The sequence below is a fragment of the Vollenhovia emeryi genome, unplaced genomic scaffold (genome assembly GCF_000949405.1).
Source record: "Vollenhovia emeryi isolate VEMERY1.0 unplaced genomic scaffold, V.emery_V1.0 DF939169.1, whole genome shotgun sequence".
Taxonomy (NCBI): domain Eukaryota; kingdom Metazoa; phylum Arthropoda; class Insecta; order Hymenoptera; family Formicidae; genus Vollenhovia; species Vollenhovia emeryi.
Window position 1 is genome coordinate 983,525 of NW_011967197.1, and position 20,323 is coordinate 1,003,847.

Consider the following 20,323-nt stretch of genomic DNA (forward strand, 5'->3'; position numbering starts at 1 on the left):
TTGTTATTATGTGTATATATCCCTCAACCCTTCGTATGTGAAAATTCTGTTTTTATAGAAAAGTTACAAGTTGATTGGCTATTCGCATAGCGACTTATAGAGCAGAATTTTCGCGCATACGTATATCTCTTTCGAATCAAACCCCAGTAAAGATGCAGAGTTACGATTGACTAAACGTGTTGCCATGTTATCGTGACTATGGTAACGCGAAGCAAGCAAGACGAAATCTAAAGACAGTAAGTTGTAACGATAAGTTGAAGGAGAGGTTGAGTGACTATTTCTTATTTTGTAATTTTCTATCTAAATTACGTACAGACTTAATGTTTTTAATTTTACATTAATGTAACAATTGCCATAAAAGCGAGTTACACAATGGAGAGCTCGCGTTGTATACAAGAGAAAGCTAAAACTCAGAGAAAAGAAGAAGCCACGGAGCTAGACAAGAGCGATAAAGGAATTGGCGTTTGCAAGTCGAATCCGTGCACAGGATTGACAAAGCGAAGCAAGGAGTCCCTCGTTGGGAAATCTCGTAAAAAGCATTGCGATTGGATGAAGTCCACTTCCGATACGTATTGTCCAAATACTAAACTTTTCAAAAGTTATCACATGCATCAAAAGATGTACGATCGCTTGGAAAAGTATGTTAAAGATGAATTGCGGACTTTCGATTTACCTCAAAAATGTGAAACTTTGTCCAGGTAAGCTGTTAACAATTGTTAAGCTATTATTTGTAAAGTATAATTATTTGCTTATTGCAAAATGTAACATTACACGTTCCCGTGCGTTTATTCTATGTAAATTATGTATCGATTTTTATTTAAAAGATTTAAATAAATTTAAAGGCATACTGTGGCGCCGAAGAAAAAGGAAAAAGAAATGACTTGTCACAAGGACGATTACTATATGTCGCTACGTCGACGGAGGGCCGAGTTTCGAATGCATCTGATTAGGAAGATCAAAGGGCCGATGAGACGCGACGAAATCTGGCGCGAGGATAAAATGGAAATTTGTCGCGACTATGCAAAAGAGCAGACGGTTTTAGACAACGATAGCGTTTGCGGACAAACGGCAGCAATTTCGAGCAACGTCGACGATATCGCCGACATTTGGCTCACGGAGGAAGACAAGAATCTCTTGAGGTATTACTACTACATTCTACATGAGGTTGACGACGCTCATGCAGGCACCTTAGATTCTGAAACGTTAAAGAAGATCACGAGCATGGTGTCCGCTGAATGGCAGGAGAGACATAACGAGCGCTTCAACCAATTGATTCGGGAATTAACAAGTGACTATGTTACAAGCATGAAAAAATCGATTGTCGACTTTGTGCTGCAGGAACCTTTCGAGGAGGTGTTCTGTGCTCCGGTAAGTACGACATACACGACACGTAACGTATCACCTCTGCACAAGAAAAATGACACAAGTGAAAAATTTAACAGGAGGACGATTTGAAATTTTCGATCTTAAATTATTTTTATCCTTTTCCTTTTCTCGCGTTGATAAATCTGTCTCCATAATGTGAGAATCGTATTTTTGTTTTAAACGGTCCTTTTCTTTACCATCACTATTTTTAAACGAAATGCAATCTTCGCATTGGTTTTATTCAGGGCGAAACTTTTGTAACTGTGCATATGGCGTTTTTTTTTAAATACAAGTATACTTTTTCGAGTTGAAATTATAAAAACGCAGAAACTGATATTTTTCACTTGTATTACTTTACTGGCGCAAAGGTGACATATATGGAATAAAGTATTATTTCATACTTGACTTTTTTGGACGCCTGATGAACGGCGTTCGACAATATGCCCTTTTGCCGATAATCCTACGGTCGCTTTTCACACTCGATTGCTTTTGCGATTACACGTTCTGCACATTACAGCCGTTGCTCTCCCGAGGAATCGCTGAGTTGTTGTTGCCGGAGCACAGTGTTAAGTACCAAAAAATAAAAGCAAAATTAGAGAAGAGATCGATCATCCTTTATCACCCGTGCATACGCAAAACTTTAGATCACTGGTATCGTGAATACGGGTTAGTAAATTAAAGTGGCACAAAACATCAAAATACCGGTATATGAATTAATTCTTATACCTACATTAGCTTCAGTATAATTTCGCAATTCGTAGAGAGGCCAAACAAGTAGACAAACGAGAACTGGCGTCGTACAGACAATCCTACGATCTTTCGAAATTCGATTACAAATTTTTAAGAATCCTCAGGGACACGAGCGATGATCTTCTCAAACGATGGCTGCCAAAGATCTGTAATATTTTACTCGCAGTAAGAAATTCGCTTTATTATTTAAGCAGTAGTATTTTTCTATCGATGCTAACTTACGACTGATTGTCGTCGAAATTTTCATGTTCAGGCTTCGAAGAAGGGAAGTTTGCCACCGGTGAACAATCCGCAATATAACAGATTCTTCAATTGTCTTGCCTACGTCATGGAAGATCAATTGCGAGACTTGTGCTTGCGTTCGATGGAAGATTATATTAATTATCTCACGGACGTCGGCGTAAGTGTATTTTACAAACTTTGCTGTTTGATAAAAAATGTTTTCAGTGTACATTTCAGTTCATTTCAAGTATATTAAATATAATTATTATGAGCAGCATACAAATTGCGGCTTTAATATAAACGTTGTGGTACGAAACACATCCATCGTTTTTGATCCTTCATTCAAAGCATTTGCGAACGGGCTTTCAATGTTGCTGAATTCTCTTTATGATGCTGTAACAACGTTACCACGAGCGGAAGTAAAACTCGGATGGATTTATCCGGACAGTACTTCCCCTGAATTGCTCAAGGTATATGAGTCCTGTAATATTGAATTATTCAGAAAATAAATTTAGAAAATAAATATTATACTTAATAAATTAAAATAATGATAAACGATTAGTAAAATTATATTACAATATAATTATTAAATTCCTATACGTTTCCATAGCCAATGATTTCTTCGGATCTTCTCGAGCAACACGCGAACGTCGTATCAAATTTAATTCAACGATATAAAATTGATCCAGAAACGCAACTGCACGAGTTTGATAAATACATGAGTTTAATAAACGACAACGATATAAATTACGTCCGGGACTTTGTGAAGGCCCAGCCGCCTAATCCGTACCAGAAATATTGCGAACTCGTTGATTATTATGATCGTTTGAGCAAGAATATTCTACTCGAATTTTATTGGACGTCTTTCACTGATCTCTTTGAAGTTTGCAAGCATTATATTATAGAACATCTCGCTTCTATAGCTGTTCATCTCAGAGGCGAATTAATTTCAAAAATGGTCGCTGATTATCAACAAAAAGTTCGAGCGTACGTTTCTTGCTTATTTTTACAATTTATCTGACTTTGCGATTAAGAAATCTAATAATAATTTTATTATTTAATAACAATTTTTACTATCAGTATAGGAGATGTTTATCAAAACATCGCAAACCAAGCATTAAGTATACCACCCAACACGTCGGAACTCATGAAATTGCAGGCTTTCATACATAAATCTGAAACAGAGACAGTTTTCGAGCTAGAGAATAGATTGAGAGAAGTAATGAAATATATAATATTTTTATCGGATTATCACCATTTAACGCCGGTCGAGTTGAAAAGCAATAATTTTGCCTTTCACTGGTGAGCGCGCTTAATCATATTAATTTAATTATATTCATTATAATAATTTAATTCGCAGTAAAATTTGTTCTGTAATTCAACATAAAAATAAATCTGAATGACATAATTACATGTGGAGGAATTGTTTAAGTAATGTCTAGAAATTTTGAATGATGTGAATAATTCTGTTGAAATGCTCGTATACTTAGGTACCACACAATGCCTGAAATTTTCGAAAAGCACCGAGAAATAATCGCAGGTAAAACGGGTGAATATCAGGCAACGCTCAAAACCAGAATCGAAAAGTTTGAACAGGATCTTCAGATTTATGAGAAATACTGCAACGAGTTGCAATATTGGAGCAATATCGAAGAGATACAACGATACAAGAAAAAAGCTACGAGCCTCGATAAAAAATTGATTGCTGCTATGAATACAATTGCTGAATTCAACGACGAGGAAAAATTATTCGGTTGGGAAATGTCACAGTATCCCTTAAGAAAGAAGGTAATACAAATTCAATTTGAAAACATGAAAAAATTGTTTTACATTTATACTCTCTACCTTGCCTATTCCTATTTTCTTGCATTTTTCTCTACGGAAGAAATAATATTATTTTTATTGATAATTAGATAGCCGATAAATTGGCACCCTATAAAAAATTCTATGACATCGCCTGCGAATTTTTAACTAACTACGAGAATTGGACCGAGGCTATGATAGGCTCGTACGATCCGGAAGTGATAGAGACCGAAACGGGCGTAGCATTTCGCACGGTATACAAGTTGGAGAAGGCTTTTCAAGAGCCTGCAGTGAGGAAGCTGGCGGAAATTGTAAGAATGAAAATCGAAGATTTTAAAGAGCATATACCGGTGATGCTGACTCTTGGGAATCCTTCCCTGAAAAGCCGTCATTGGGAGCAGGTTTCGGAAATTGTTGGGTTTCCGATAAAAGTCGATCAATACATGACGTTGGCCAAGGTGAGTGCAAGCCTGACTGGTTTGTCATTGGTTACAGATCGTAATCGTATCTACGTTCGCAGATTCTCGACTACGGCTTAGGCGACTATGTCGCGAAATTCGAAACGATATCCGAGGCGGCCACTAAAGAGGGTAATTTAGAGAGAGCTTTATTCAAAATGTATTCCGACTGGGCGGATATTGCGTTTACCATCAGTCTTTATCGTGATACCGGTACATATGTTATTGCCAGTGTGGAAGAGATACAGCTATTGCTTGACGATCATCTAACGAAAGCTCAGACCATGAAGAATTCTCTTTACATAAAACCGTTTGAGAAAGAAACCCTGTAGGTTTACATTACTTAACTCTAAAATAGCAAAGTTTTAATTTCTTTTATCACTTCTTTGCTAAATGAAATTCGTAGTCATTATTTTTTATGCTATTAGAGAATGGGAAGCTAAATTGCTCTTGCTGCAAGATATTATGGATTATTGGCTCAAAGTTCAAGCGACATGGATGTACCTTGAACCGATCTTCTCATCGCCGGATATACAGCAACAGATGCCAGAGGAAAGTCGGCGATTTAGCGCCGTAGATAAAGTTCGTAATTATTCGCGATGTAAATTAAATCGCCGCGTTGTCGCTCACAACATACAAATTAAAAAATTTTAATTATATGTATAAAATAGATCTGGAGGGAACTTATGACAATTGTCGCGGGTAATCCAGCAGTCATGGTCGTCGTCGATATTGAGAAAATGCTAGATCGCTTGAAAAAATGTACCAATTTGCTTGAATTAGTGCAAAAAGGACTTGCCGCCTATTTAGAAAAGAAAAGGCTCTTCTTCCCGCGATTCTTCTTCCTCTCTAACGATGAACTTTTGGAAATCTTGTCTGAGACAAAGGATCCCACGCGGTACGTTTCATCATATGCTGCTTATTGTCATATATCTTCGACTTTTAACTCTGTATTTCTATTATTATCGTAGAGTACAGCCACATTTGAAAAAGTGCTTCGAGGGCATCGAAAAATTGAATTTTACCGATGCTATGGAGGCCACAGCTATGATGTCGTCCGAAGGAGAGGAGATTATTCTCGAGGACGTAATCGATACGACTGCTGCGCGAGGACAAGTGGAGAAGTGGCTCCTTGAGCTTGAAACAGATATGAAAAAAAGCGTGAAGGCTCAGGTTAATTGGAATCGATAATGATCTCGAATAAATGAATAATTGAATTATTAAATATGTCGATTCGATTTTCTTTCAGGTGATACGAGCCAAAAATGCCTTCCCGACTAAAGCTAGGAGTCATTGGGCTTTAGAATGGCCGGGACAGACTGTTCTCTGCGTCAGCAAATTATACTGGACGACAGATGTTACTGTTAAGCTCCCGAAGGGCTTCGAGAGCTTAAAAGATTACATAGATACATGCACATATGAACTTAATGAAATTGTTAAGCTCATCCGCAGTAAATTATCAATGCAGAATCGAACTACTTTGGGTTGGTACTCTATTTAGCGATGTATTACATCGATCTGGAAATATTTCTTTTTCTCTTCCTTTTATTCGCAGAAGCTTTAGTAACGCTGGATGTTCACAGTCGTGATGTGTTGGCACAGCTCTGCGAACAAGGTGTAAATCAAGTCATGGACTTTAAGTGGCTTTGCCAACTAAGATACTATTGGATAGTGAGTAGATTCAGATATGTGTGATCTTTTTTTTTAGTTTGTTATAATTTACATTTGCTATCATATGTACATGTTCAGTAACAAGATTTATACTTCTGACCTTAGGATGAAGACTTGTTCACGATGATGATAAATTCCAAGCTGGGCTATGCGTACGAGTATCTAGGCAATACGTCGCGATTAGTGATAACACCGCTCACCGATCGATGCTATCGCACCTTGTTCGGTGCTCTCAGCCAGCATCTCGGCGGCGCTCCGGAAGGACCCGCTGGGACAGGAAAGACCGAGACTACCAAAGACTTGGCAAAAGCAGTCGCCAAGCAATGCGTCGTATTCAATTGCTCGGAAGGATTAGACTACATCGCCCTGGGCAAATTTTTCAAAGTGCGTACTGGAAAGAAATGTTAATCTGACAGTGTACAGATACACGAACGTGTAGAGAAAGTCCCCTATTATGAGATAAGATTGTAATATGGGATAGCGGGGTTTCTGTTAAATTAAGCATCATCAGTTGATCCCACCATGAATTTATTGCCCTTGAAGCGAAATCTGTTTAGTGGAAAATTCATTGTTAGATTATACAATTGTTGTGACAAAAGATTTGTGATTGAATTTGGGTGTTGAAAACCTGTTACCTCATATTAGAAAACTATCTCATAATAGAGGACTTTCCTCTGTTTGTATACTAGGTTGAAGATCAAATATAATTTTTCTGCTGAAAAAAGGAAGATAGTATGGCATGTATGTAAAAAATTCCTTTTCTTGTTCTGAATTTATATCGAATAATATTCCACAGGGACTAGCCAGCACGGGTGCGTGGTCTTGCTTTGACGAGTTCAACCGTATTGACCTAGAAGTGCTGTCGGTAGTAGCGCAGCAGATACTAACTATTCAACGAGCTATACAGGCGGGAAAGAAGATTTTAATATTCGAAGAAACAGAATTAACTCTGGATCGTACTTGTGCGGTATTCATCACAATGAATCCGGGATACGCTGGCAGAACGGAATTGCCAGACAATCTGAAAGCTTTGTTCCGACCGGTAGCTATGATGGTAAGTTCAAAAACGCGCCTTGAAAAAACATACTATATGTTACCGTACAAAAATGTGTTTCCTTCGTATTCAATAGGTACCGGATTACGCCTTAATAGCGGAGAACATTCTCTACTCATATGGATTCTACAACGCGAGGCCTTTGTCTATTAAGATAGTTATGGCTTATAAATTATGCTCGGAGCAACTGTCCAGCCAGAATCATTACGACTATGGCATGCGAGCGGTGAAGTCTGTCTTAATAGCAGCAGGAAATTTGAAATTGAGATATCCTGAAGAAAACGAGGATATGTTAATCCTGCGTAGTATTAAGGATGTGAATTTACCGAAATTTCTTAGCGAAGATATACCGCTGTTTCACGTACGTGTATACGTTTACGCGTAAATAAGGAGAAAAGATCGTTAAAAATGTGTTATTTTAGGGTATTATCTCGGATCTTTTTCCCAACGTGCAACTGCCTGAACCGAATTATGTGCACTTAAACGCGTCCGCATATAAAGCATGCGCCGCTGCAAACATTCAGTGCGTCCCTGTGTTTCTGGAGAAAATCCAGCAAATATACGAGATGATGTTGGTCAGACATGGATTCATGATCGTCGGATATTCCTTTGCCGGCAAAACTACCGCCTACAAAATGCTGGCTGACGCACTCGAGATTTGCGAAGAAAATGTAAGCGCTTCGAATTTTTATTGTCACCCCAGTAATTCCGTTCAAAAATGACAGAAGCGATTATATCAGTATATACTGATGAAGTCGACTAAGTTTAGTGCTGATTTCGAATAGAATTTGATGAACGAGCGCAAAGTGGAGATTACGGTGATCAATCCGAAGTCGATAACTCTGGGACAGTTGTATGGGCAGTTTGATCCAGCGTCCCACGAATGGTACGACGGTATTCTGGCTACTAGCTATCGAGCTTTTGCAACCTCGACAAACGACAACCGAAAGTGGTTGGTCTTCGATGGCCCGATAGACGCGATATGGATAGAGAGTATGAACACCGTTCTCGACGACAACAAAAAGCTGTGTCTAATGAGCGGAGAGATCATTCAGCTGGCGCCGACGACCAATTTGATATTCGAGCCACTAGATCTGGAAGCTGCTTCACCAGCAACAGTGTCTCGTTGTGGTAAACGAGTCCTTTAATAACAAGTAAACTACAAATCTAGAATTAGATGATTGACAAATTATTCAAAACAGGAATGATTTATATGGAACCTGGGGCGTTAGGATGGGAGCCCTTGTTAAATTCTTGGATAGCCAAATTGCCAGAAGTGATAGACGAATGGCTACGAGTCTTTTTGTATGAATCGCTGTTCCTTAGATTTTGTAAACCCCTTTTTCACCTATTACGTCGGTGTAATGTAAAGGTAGAGAAGATCTAGTCTCTATTTTTATAGATAGATATCTAATCTAGAATTATATGTATCGCGCGATAGATACTGTTCATTAATTTGCAGGAAATATGTCCGATGCCCGACTCAAACCTTTTACGATCCGTCACTTATCTCATGGATTGTTTCTTGGATGACTATTATAATGAAGAAGTAGTAAAAAATATAAGTGAACTTGATCTTCGAGCACAGATAGAAGTTAGAATTGGTCAAATAGTTATAATAAAATGTTACAAGTCGTAATGAATTAACTTTAAATATTTACGTAGGGTTCGTTCTTCTTTTCGTGCATCTGGGCAATGGGAGGCACCTTGGAAGCTAAATACAAGGAACCATTTAGCATCTTATTCCGTGGGCTTCTGGAGAAAGAATTTCCACTTGCACTAATGAATACATTTCAATTACAAGAATCTGTTCCGCCGCCCTTAAAACCTTATATATTTATCATGCCAAAGCATAATTTGGTATTTGATTACAGATTCATTAAAGAGGTAAACACATTCGATAATTTTTCTAATTTGTACAAGTATTTTTCTACGTATTAAAAGAGCCTGTTTCTATTTCGCTAAATTTTATCCTGCCAAGTCTGTGTTACCTTTTTTATCAGGGCAAAGGAAAGTGGAAGTTATGGTCGGACGAGTTAATATCGGCGCCGCCGATTCCCCGTGACATCCCTGTCAACCAAATAATCGTGCCAACCGTAGAAACGATACGGTACACTGCGCTCTTTCAAATGCTGGTGCAACACGAGAAGTCGGTGCTTTTTGTAGGTCCGACTGGCACTGGCAAGTCGGTATACATAATAGACTTCTTGTTAAAGAAGAATAATGCTGCGGTGAATAAGCCGTTGCTGATCAATTTTTCCGCGCAAACCACTGCAAATCAGACGCAAGATATTATTATGAGCAAATTAGATCGTCGGCGTAAGGGTGTTTACGGTCCTCCTATAGGTAAACGATGGATCGTCTTTGTCGATGATGTCTCGATGCCGATGAAAGAAACGTTTGGGGCGCAGCCACCTATAGAATTATTGCGACAATTATTGGACCATTGGCAATGGTAAAGTATCCTATGAATGAAAAGTATTACATACTCAAAACATTGATTATATAAAATTTAACTTCAGTAAAATATTTGTAATTTTCATTACGTTCTTGCTGGCAGGTATGACAGAAAGGAAGGAACGTTAATAAAATTGATCGAGATCCAATTGATGTGCGCAATGGCTCCGCCAATCGCTGGCAAAGATGTTACGTCGCGATTCAAACGACACTTCTTCGTTCTGGCAATATCTGAATTCGAGGATAGCGTTATGATCACGATATTTAGCAAAATTGTCCTGTGGCATCTCGATACGAGGTCTGTAAATTTCAAAATATTAAATAAGATTACTCGGGGAATACGTTGTAAGTTTATCCCGAGTAAATTTCTTGTTTTACGAGAATCCAGAGATCTATAATATATGTAAAGATTTCTTTGCGCATTGTAGGGGTTTCAGCAAGGAATTTGATCCATGCATTGATCAAATCGTTTTAGCAACCCTAGACATTTATAAAGAAAGCTTATGCAATTTGTTACCGACACCTGCAAAATGCCATTACATGTTTAATCTTCGTGATTTCTCCAGAGTTATCCAGGTTGCTTAAATCGCTAAATCATCCTGTTTATTCTATTATTATCTACACTTTCAAGAAACTTTCTTATTGCAATTATCACGCAGGGAGTACTTTTATCGGTTCCGGAAACTATGCCTGCACTCTCAAATATGAAACGATTATGGGTTCATGAAATACTTCGTGTATTTGGTGATCGTTCTGTCGATGAGATCGACATCAAATGGTTGATAGAGCAAATAAGCGTGACACTACAGAAACGTATGGAAGTCTCATTTGAAGAACTCTTTGAAGATCTGCTTCTAGAAAAGGACCAACATACAAAACAAGTAAGGTTTTGCCGCATGATTAGCTAATAAAAAAGATAATTGTGCTTTGATATCTCACATTCTTACATATCTCTGCAGATCACCATGAATGAATTGCGAAATTTGATATATTGCGATTTTACCGATCCCAAGGCAGACATTCGCTTGTACCAGGAAGTCAACGATTTAGAACAATTACGAGAGATCGTTGAAACGTATCTTTCCGAGTATAATTCGATGACGAAGAAGCCAATGAACCTGGTATTGTTCCGGTAAATCTGTCTTACAAATTTGATAAATGTAGTATTTGCAATGAATGCTCGAGCTTGTGCTAAACTCAATATAAATGTGAAGTCACAAATACGAAGTAATAAAATAACATAAATTTCACGTCAGAGCTTTATAAATTTTATCTGTAAATGTGAAGGTTCGCGATTGAGCATCTGTCCAGGATAGCTCGTATCATCAAGCAACCACGAAGTCACGCTCTCCTCGTCGGAGTCGGTGGGTCTGGGAGGCAGTCCTTAACCAGATTGGCGTCGCACATTTGCGACTACGACGTGTTCCAGGTCGAACTTACGCAACAATACGGCCAGCACGAGTGGCACGAGGATATCAAGGCCATTCTAAGGAAAGCCACCGCTACCGAATTGCATTCGACTTTTCTCTTCAGCGACATGCAGATTAAGGAGGACAACTTCTTGGAAGATATCAGCAATATGCTTAATTCAGGAGAAGTAAATACATAACGAGAATTATTAATTTTTACCTGACTTTGCTCGTTTATATCTTTTACGTGTAAATAAATTTAACAACTTCGATTTTTACTTAGGTACCCAATATATTCACGGCTGAGGAGAAGGCTGAAATATGCGAGAAGATGAAGCAGATTGATCAACAACGAGAACGAGCGCTACAAACGGACGGTAGTCCTCCGGCGCTTTTCAATCTATTTGTACAAATCTGTCGCGATCAGTTACATATTGTTGTCACTATGTCTCCCATCGGCGATGCTTTTAGAAATCGAATTAGGAAATTCCCGGCTTTGGTTAACTGTTGCACCATAGATTGGCTCCAGGTATTAATCTGAAATCGTCAGGTTTTATTATTATCGTACTTAAAAAATATAAAAATAACGTTGTTACGTCATTAATTTCATCGTTTAAGCCATGGCCTGAAGATGCTTTGTTAGCTGTTGCGACGAAATTCTTGTCGACGATCGAACTTACTGATCAGGAAAGAAGTGTCGGTATTGACATGTGTCAATTCTTCCACGTGTCCATTCAAAAATTAAGTGACGAATTCTTAGTTCGTTTAAGTAGACGCAATTACGTGACGCCTACGTCTTATCTTGAAATGATCAAGACTTTTCAGAGCTTACTCGACAAAAAGCGCGGGTAAGCATGACTCTGTTAGGCCTGGAATCTTTCCGTATAACTTTTCATAATGTTACAGAGAAGTGCTGCTCGCTAAGGCTAGGTACGAGGGTGGATTAGGACAATTGGATAGCGCGCAGCATCAAGTGACGGAGATGCAGAATACGTTGAAGCAATTGCAACCAAGGTTGATTGCGGCCACGCAGGATATCCAGCGAATGCTGGCCGACATTGAGAAAGAAAGTCAAGAAGTTGCAGAGTTTGAGAAAGTAGTCAAAGTCGACGAAACTGCAGCTGAAGTAAGATCATACAATCTCTCTATATTATTGAGATTAAAATATTATCATATATCATATTCTTAACACAATAACATATTATTGATATTGGATGTAAAGTATAAATTTAAAACTGTGTTCTCCATATAAAGTTATTATCATATAGGTAGTCGCGAATGAAGCAGCTGTGATAAGAGCCGAATGCGATGCTGACTTGGCCGAAGCCATGCCTATTTTAAATCGAGCCCAAGCAGCATTGGACACGTTAACATTGGCAGATATCGCGGTAGTGAAAGCAATGAAGCATCCGCCGTATAGTGTAAAGCTCATTGTAGAGAGCGTTTGCGTTCTCAAGGTACAAGGCAATGTGCAATGGAAAATGACATATATTATTATTTGTCGAAATGCATAATAATTACTCAGATGTTAATTTTATTGCTTATATTTTGTTGCAATTTAAGTGAATTATTGCAGCAAATAAAGCCAGAGAGAGTGCTAACGAAGGAGGGAACGCATATTGATGATTACTGGAAGGCCGCCTTGAGGATGCTCAGCGATGCCAAGTTTTTAGACTCGCTACTTCATTTTGACAAGGATAACATACCGGACAAGGTAATAGAAACGATACGGAAGGAATATCTGACCAATCCGGACTTTGATCCGGAGAAGATCAAGAAGGTGTCAATGGCTTGTGAAGGATTATGTCGTTGGGTTATCGCTATGTCCGAGTATGATACAATCGCGAAAATCGTCGCTCCCAAGAAACAAGCCCTGGCGCGAGCTGAAGCTGCTTATCATGATGCTATAAAAAAATTAAACCTGAAGAGAGAACAATTGCGCCAAGTGCAGGTACGCATTGAGAATATCAATAAAAATTATGACCTTATGACTATATTCAATTTTTTAAATATATTAGAAAAGGTTGTTGGATCTTCAAGAATCTTTAAGCAAAAGAAAAGTGGCGTTTCAAACGATGTCGGACCAGGTGGCGGATTGTGAGACAAAATTAAAGCGTGCCGAAGATCTTATCGGAGGATTAGGCGGAGAGTATACACGTTGGTCCCAAACCGCCACGGAATTGGGCGATAAGTAAGATCTGTCGCAATTGGATCTTTACCTGCGATTATTACAAATAATCAAATTAAATTAAATTTTTTACCTTTTATAGATATTATCGGCTAACGGGGGACGTGCTAATCGCTTCCGGTGTAGTAGCTTACTTGGGTCCGTTTACCATGCCGTTTCGTGTGGTGCAGATAAACGAGTGGGTCCAATTGTGCTCGGATATGCAAATGATTTGCAGTCATGATTTCCATCTGCGCGATGTACTCGGCGATCCGGTTTTGATTAGATCGTGGAACATTGCCGGATTGCCCGCCGACATATTTTCCATCGACAACGGAATTATCGTTACGTAGGTCACCTGTAATTTAAGTAACGTATTATATTGCGCAATGCCAACATTTTTTTTCTTTTAGAAATGCTAGAAGGTGGCCGCTGATGATAGATCCACAAGGTCAAGCTAATAAATGGGTAAAAAATATGGAGAAAAAGAATAATATAAGTATTATTCGATTGAGCCAACATGATTACGTGAGGATCTTGGAAAACGCGATACAATTTGGGCAACCGGTACTCTTGGAAAACATAGAAGAGGAATTGGACGCTATTCTGGAGCCGATACTTCTCAAACAGACGTTCAAGCATGCTGGTGCATTATGTATAAAATTGGGCGACACCGTAGTAGAATATAATGCTAATTTTAGGTATGCTCTAATGTGTACAAAATGTTGCATCTTAAGTTTCATACGGAAAAAGAATTTCTGAATGCAACATATTTTTATCAACAAATTTTGTTACATGAACAGTAAAAAAATTTGTGAATTTGATTTGTTAAAAATAGTTTGGCTGGTTCTGTAAATTATTTTGTCATGATTGTGCCACAAATTGATTTACAGAAAAGAAATATGATGAGGAAACTTAAGACGAAATATTCTTATACAAAAGATATAATAATAATGATTGTCATATTGGTACATTGTACAGACTTTACATCACGACGAAGTTAAGAAATCCTCATTATCTGCCGGAAATAGCAGTAAGAGTAACTCTGTTGAATTTTATGATAACACCGAGCGGCCTGGAGGATCAATTACTCGGAATTGTGGTCGCGAGGGAAAGACCTGATTTGGAATCGGAAAAGAACGCTTTGATTGTGCAGAGTGCTACGAATAAAAAGTATGTTATTTTATACGCTTTGATTTTATGCGTTTCAGCTATATCATTTCTGACTCTACCTGATATTACCATAGGATGTTGAAAGAGACAGAAGATAAAATCTTAGAAGTACTTTCCGCGGCGAAAGGTAACATTTTGGAGGATGAGGAAGCCATCGATATTTTAATGGTGTCTAAGAATTTGAGCGACGATATTCAGGTGAAGCAAGCAGCCACGGAAGTTACAGAAAAATCCATCGATGCCGCGAGATTACAATACCAATCCATCGCAGCCTATTCGACCATACTCTTTTTCACGATAGGTAGATCAATAATAGTGAAGAAAAGTCGTTGATACAATTCTAACCAGTGGTTTTAAACAGATTTTAACCGAATTATTCTTTTTGCAGCGTCTCTAGCTAATATAGATCCAATGTATCAGTATTCATTGGCCTGGTTTGTGAATCTCTTCAACATGGCTATCGATCACACAGAACCGACTGATAATATCAAGCAACGTCTGAAGGACCTGACCAGATACTTCACATATTCCCTTTACGTCAACATCTGTAGGTCTTTGTTTGAAAAGGATAAGCTATTGTTCACGCTGCTTCTCGTTTTTAATCTGCGCGAGACAAGCGACAAGCCGGAAACCGTGAGCCAATGGTTGTTTCTATTAACTGGTGGAATAGGTTTAGAGAATCCATATCCTAATCCTACTGAGTGGCTGCTTAGCAAGCACTGGGACGAGCTGTGTAGACTGGATAATGTCAAAGAATTCGAAGTAAATTTTTGTATAATCAATCAGAAATTCGATATTATAGAATGCACTTTCGTAGGGCATCAGAGAGTCGTTCTCTAATTCTGTTGGCGAGTGGAAGAAGATATTTGACTCGAAAGAACCGCAGAAAATGTCCTTTCCAGCGCCATACGACAGTTTAAATTTATTCAAGCGATTGTTAATTCTACGATGTATCCGTCCTGACAAAATTATCCCAGCAGTGCAGTTGCTCGTGGAAGGTAAAAGACAAGTAAATTGAATAAATTGAACGGACATCAATGATTATTCCGATCATACGGATGTTGCAGAACAACTGGGCACGCAATACATAGAAGCACCACCTTTCGACTTGGCGTCTTCCTTCGCGGATTCCAACTGTTGTATTCCGTTGATATTTATCCTGACTCCCGGCGCCGATCCAGCGCAAACTTTGTTGACATTTGCTGACGAACAAGGATACGGTGCCAAACGTCTTTTCTACTTGTCTCTCGGCCAGGGTAAATGCTTGCCGCGCGAACATTTGTTGCATGAAAATAATCGTGCCATTGTTCCAGGTCAAGGACCAATAGCGGAGGGATTGATAAAGGACGGTGTGTTGCGCGGTAACTGGGTGGTACTGCAAAATTGTCACTTGGCCAAGAGCTGGATGCCAACTTTGGAGAAGATATGCGAGGGTCTGATACCCGATACGATACATTCTGACTTTCGGCTATGGTTGACCAGTTATCCGGCAGAGCACTTTCCCATATCGGTTCTTCAGAACGGCATCAAGATAACGAACGAGCCGCCCAAAGGACTCAGAGCAAACATTTTGAGATCCTACGCGACCGACCCAATCAGTAATCTGGAGTTCTTCGAGAGCTGCATTCAAAGCGAGTACTTCAAGAAGCTTCTGTACTCGTTGAGCTTCTTCCATGCTATCGTACAAGAGAGACGTAAGTTCGGCCCGATCGGCTGGAACATCCCGTACGAATTCAATGAGACCGACTTGAGGATCAGCGCTCTGCAATTGAAGATGTTCCTGGACGATTACGAGGACGTGCAGTTCAACGCTCTGATGTACCTCACGGGTGAATGCAACTACGGAGGCAGAGTTACAGACGAATGGGATCGTAGAACACTGAATACTATCCTGTCCAAGTTCTATTGTCCGTGAGTAGTATTAGCAAATTGTGTAACTTTGATCAATCGATCAAGAATTATTACCTATGTTCTTACTTAGAAAACTGTTGACCGATGAAATATATTACTTCGATGCATCGTCTACCATTTATTACTGTCCGTTCGCCAGAGAACACGAAGCTTATATCACGTACACAAAGAAACTTCCGATAATTACAGAACCAAGTGTATTTAGCATGAATGAGAATGCTGACATTCTGAAAGATCAACGAGAAACAGACCTGTTGTTAACTTCACTGCTGCTCACTCAAGTAAACTTTTATATTTAAATTTTAAAGAAAATAATGATAATTGCATCCTATAAATATCGTTTTTCTTGATTTTATCAAACATTATTCAGGATCGAACGGTATGTATTTACGACATTGCCACAAAAAGTAGCGCAATTTTAATTTATCGTCAATTACATCGTTAAATTCATGTATAATTACAAAATATTATGTATTTTATGTAATTGTCTCTTTTTTAATGCACGACCTCAGGATCTTTGGAAAATTAAGGTATGTCAGATATCGCCTTCCGAAATGATTACTCGATACCGTTACTTTAATAAATCTTGGACCGATCGATTCTTCTTGAACCTGAGATTAAATTCTAGATGCGTCAATATAATTTGAGCAAAGATGATGTTCTGTTATCTTCTATCTTAGGAAGCTGTTAAATCCGGTTTGAGACAAACCTCTGACGATGAGATAGTTCACAGTGTCGCAACAGAAATCTTAGAAAAGCTTCCAAATGATTACGATCTCGTTGCAGCACTTGCCAAATATCCTACGTTGTACAGCCAAAGCATGAACACTGTGCTAGTGCAAGAGATGGATAGATTCAATAAATTATTACGCTGTATCAGGGATAGCCTTATCAATGTACGAAAAGCTATCAAAGGTATATCTGTCCTCTAACAATAAGAAAGTTATGACAAATATTGCCAAGTAATTTAGATCAACAAATCAATCCTTCATACTCTAATAAGATTATGATAAAAATTGAGATAGCAACATCTTAAAAATTATATTGTCGCAATACCGCAGGTTTGATATTAATGTCCTTCGAACTTGAAGATACTTACGAAGCAATCTTGATGACCAAGTTACCTCTTTTGTGGAAAGCAAATTCTTACCCCTCCTTGAAACCTTTAGGCAGTTATATCAACGACTTTTTACAACGTTTAACATTTTTGCAGGTAATTATCACTTTTGTTACTTTTCTTGAAATACTTATAAATATATATATCAATTTATCATTACATAGAAATGGTATGAGGAAGGCCCGCCCGCTACATTCTGGTTACCCGGATTTTATTTCACGCAAGCGTTTCTAACTGGGACACTGCAAAACTACGCGCGCAAGTATCAGATCCCTATAGATCTTCTCACGTTTGATTTCGTAATCCTGAAAGAGACTGTCTTCACGATCATGCCCGAGGACGGCATTTACGTTTACGGACTGTTTCTGGACGGCGCACGGTTCGATATGAAGGAAATGTGCGTGGAAGAGAGCTTTCCCAAAGTGCTTTACGATAACGTACCCTTTGTAAGTGAATTCATCCTGCAAGAAAGGGTTTATGGGTCAACGACATTTACCTCTTCGTGATATTTCCAGCTATGGCTGATACCGATGAGGAAGGCGGATATCGAGGAAAGACAATCGTATATTTGTCCGCTCTATAAAACCAGCGAACGCCGCGGGGTCTTATCCACCACCGGTCACTCCACAAACTTCGTCATAGCTGTACGATTGCCCACGGCAAAGCCACCCGAACATTGGATTTTGAGAGGAGTGGCTATGCTTTGTCAACTCAGTGAATAAAATAAACCAACGTAACGCCATTATCCTTCTAATTCTTTTCTTCGGCAACAGATATGTCTCAGCGTGTAAACAATTATTTTCGGCGCTGCGTCTTTGCTTTGTCACGTGGAAATTTGTATACTTACAAACTGATGTCGTCCTTTCGTTCAAACAAACGAAGCTGATGAAAGTGCAATCATTTCTTCTTCGCTTTTCGTCGTTTCTTTAAGGAAATACGCTCCAAGTACGCTCTCCATGCCCTTTGGATAACTTTGGCAGCTCGATTGCGCCTGAAGAGTTCCAGTTTCTCAGCGAAAGCTTTCATCAGCGCGAGTTCTTGCTCCTTCTTGAATGAAGCATACAGCTCTCGTTGCACGATCAGCTTTTCCTAATAAAAAAGAAACGTATGTCAGCTCGACAAAATTTTACATATTAGATACGCGTTGACCGAGATCAAACGTGTTACGAACCTCCATTTCTTTAATTTCTCCTTTAACAGCCTCATTCTCTCTCGACAATTCTTCTGCCAACTTATGAAACGCGCCAATATCGCAATCGTATTTAGCAAGGAGAGTGATATATTCCCGTTCGACTTGTGCGCTGAAATAGAAAATTAATTAACGTTCGTTCATACATTCCTCGAGTGAATCTTGCCAAATCAAACCGCGTTTTTCATAAAGATCGTCCCGCACTTACCATGCGTCGAAAAGCATCTTCTCGGATGTCGCATTGGATTCTACAACGTCGTGCAATCTGCGTTCTGCCGAATCTATTTCAGATCGTAGCACTACCTTTCGCGCTTCCTCTCGTTCTCTCACGATCAGCATCTCCCGCATCGATTGCTCTCTACAAATTATCAAAGTAAAGTTTGCCGTGAAACTGTGACACGTCGACGCAATTTTTGTCCAAGTAAATAATTAAGTCTCTTAATACACACATTTCTGCGGGTATCTTTATCTCTGACGTCTCTCTGATACTTCGTATTACCTTCTCCTCGTCGTTTACGCAGGTAACAATGTCCCTCAGAAAGATCTCGGAGTTGGAGTCTTGTTCCTCAGACATCTCCCGCAAAGCTGCAAAAATCAATATCTTTAGTTCGCGCCCGAAATGCGATGCGTGTATTATCTTGTAACAAAAGAGACTTAATTATTTTCTTCATTAAGTTTACCTTCCAGCTCTGCCATGGCTTCCGCTACTTTCGCCCGGCAATCGTGCAAATTGATAGCGTGCGTGCGTTCCGCCTCTGGAGTCCTCTTCATGCGGGACGTAACAAATTTCTTGAGAAGCCCAACGAGATCGATGATCTCTCGAAGCAACGGCGAAGCGTGAACGCCAAGTTTCTCAATCTATTGAGAGGAGTATTAGTTGTTGCTGTGTGGATTTAAAATCGAGCTTCGTCTACGAAAATGGCGCAATATGGCGCGAAAGTAGCGTACATTCCACCATGGTTTGCACTAGTGCGCACTCAGTGCACATTAAGGCGTGTTTACAGTTAATTTTTGTATTTAAGAATCGTCTCAAATACTTTTTGAAATGCTTCTGAGCCAGTAAAATGATCTGTATAGTACTCGTACGGATCATTTTTTTTTGGCTAAACAGTTTTTAGACCTGTACTTGAGAAAACTGTAAATATAAGAGTAGATTCTGAACACGCCTTGATGTGCACTCGGTGCGCACTAGTGCAAGCTGCCAAATTCCCTATTAATCTCGCAGCTTTGCTTCGAGCGCGCCGATTGGCTAGAGAACCGTCTTCCGATCTTAGGAAATTCTCTATCCGACGACCAATCGGCGCGCTCGAAAAGCTTACGACACTACGCGCGAAATACAAGGCCTCGTGAATCTTTTTCTTTAACGTGAACTCGTGAAAAGTGAACAATTTCATTGAACAATTCAATATTCGTCAATGAAATTTATCACTTTTCACGAGTTCACGCTAGAGGAAAAGATTCATCAAGACTTGGAGGCAAATGACGTAGCTGAAATAAACTAAATTGCTGAAATAAGAGAATGCCTGTGTCCAGCAGAAATTAGCGCTTGCTAAGCGCTTTGCGTTCATTGGATTAGT

The 20,323-nt window shown here is 39.1% G+C and overlaps 2 protein-coding genes across 3 annotated transcripts in view; one reads left to right on the forward strand and one right to left on the reverse strand.

Annotated features, from left to right (window-relative positions):
• Nucleotides 1-64: 64 nt before the first annotated feature.
• LOC105564031 (dynein heavy chain 7, axonemal-like) lies at nucleotides 65-18,299 on the forward strand. Its single transcript, XM_012016111.1, has 49 exons — nucleotides 65-698; nucleotides 843-1,368; nucleotides 1,883-2,031; nucleotides 2,127-2,280; nucleotides 2,369-2,515; nucleotides 2,613-2,807; nucleotides 2,948-3,324; nucleotides 3,418-3,639; nucleotides 3,828-4,125; nucleotides 4,251-4,598; nucleotides 4,661-4,926; nucleotides 5,027-5,180; nucleotides 5,270-5,496; nucleotides 5,570-5,771; nucleotides 5,848-6,082; nucleotides 6,154-6,269; nucleotides 6,375-6,653; nucleotides 7,066-7,323; nucleotides 7,400-7,684; nucleotides 7,746-7,994; nucleotides 8,109-8,454; nucleotides 8,526-8,695; nucleotides 8,786-8,917; nucleotides 8,989-9,210; nucleotides 9,327-9,778; nucleotides 9,884-10,078; nucleotides 10,209-10,356; nucleotides 10,440-10,661; nucleotides 10,740-10,912; nucleotides 11,068-11,377; nucleotides 11,473-11,718; nucleotides 11,808-12,037; nucleotides 12,096-12,315; nucleotides 12,458-12,646; nucleotides 12,766-13,140; nucleotides 13,208-13,380; nucleotides 13,460-13,705; nucleotides 13,770-14,057; nucleotides 14,338-14,529; nucleotides 14,604-14,830; nucleotides 14,918-15,291; nucleotides 15,347-15,527; nucleotides 15,597-15,785; nucleotides 15,843-16,440; nucleotides 16,511-16,721; nucleotides 17,121-17,355; nucleotides 17,502-17,653; nucleotides 17,722-18,003; nucleotides 18,073-18,299. The coding sequence occupies exons 1-49, from the start codon at nucleotides 373-375 to the stop codon at nucleotides 18,277-18,279; spliced, it is 12,198 nt and encodes a 4,065-aa protein (XP_011871501.1). The 5' UTR covers nucleotides 65-372; the 3' UTR covers nucleotides 18,280-18,299.
• A 141-nt stretch (nucleotides 18,300-18,440) lies between these two features.
• LOC105564030 overlaps nucleotides 18,441-20,323 on the reverse strand; it is a 5,599-nt gene continuing 3,716 nt past the window's right edge. For both annotated transcript variants that reach the window (XM_012016110.1, XM_012016109.1), the window contains 5 exons: nucleotides 19,427-19,604; nucleotides 19,196-19,331; nucleotides 18,955-19,104; nucleotides 18,729-18,858; nucleotides 18,441-18,646 (listed from right to left, as the gene is read on the reverse strand). In XM_012016110.1, the coding sequence (XP_011871500.1) occupies nucleotides 18,455-18,646; nucleotides 18,729-18,858; nucleotides 18,955-19,104; nucleotides 19,196-19,331; nucleotides 19,427-19,604 (786 nt within the window). In that variant the 3' untranslated portion in view covers nucleotides 18,441-18,454. The remainder of the gene's footprint in view (nucleotides 18,647-18,728; nucleotides 18,859-18,954; nucleotides 19,105-19,195; nucleotides 19,332-19,426; nucleotides 19,605-20,323) is intronic.

Excerpts from the sequence above, each read along its gene's own strand:
- LOC105564031 (XM_012016111.1), top strand. The coding sequence starts at position 373 with ATGGAGAGCTCGCGTTGTATACAAGAGAAAGCTAAAACTCAGAGAAAA. Across the intron at positions 4,927-5,026 it reads CCGTTTGAGAAAGAAACCCT|AGAATGGGAAGCTAAATTGC; the intron begins GTAGGTTTACAT and ends TTATGCTATTAG. Across the intron at positions 6,654-7,065 it reads CCCTGGGCAAATTTTTCAAA|GGACTAGCCAGCACGGGTGC; the intron begins GTGCGTACTGGA and ends AATATTCCACAG.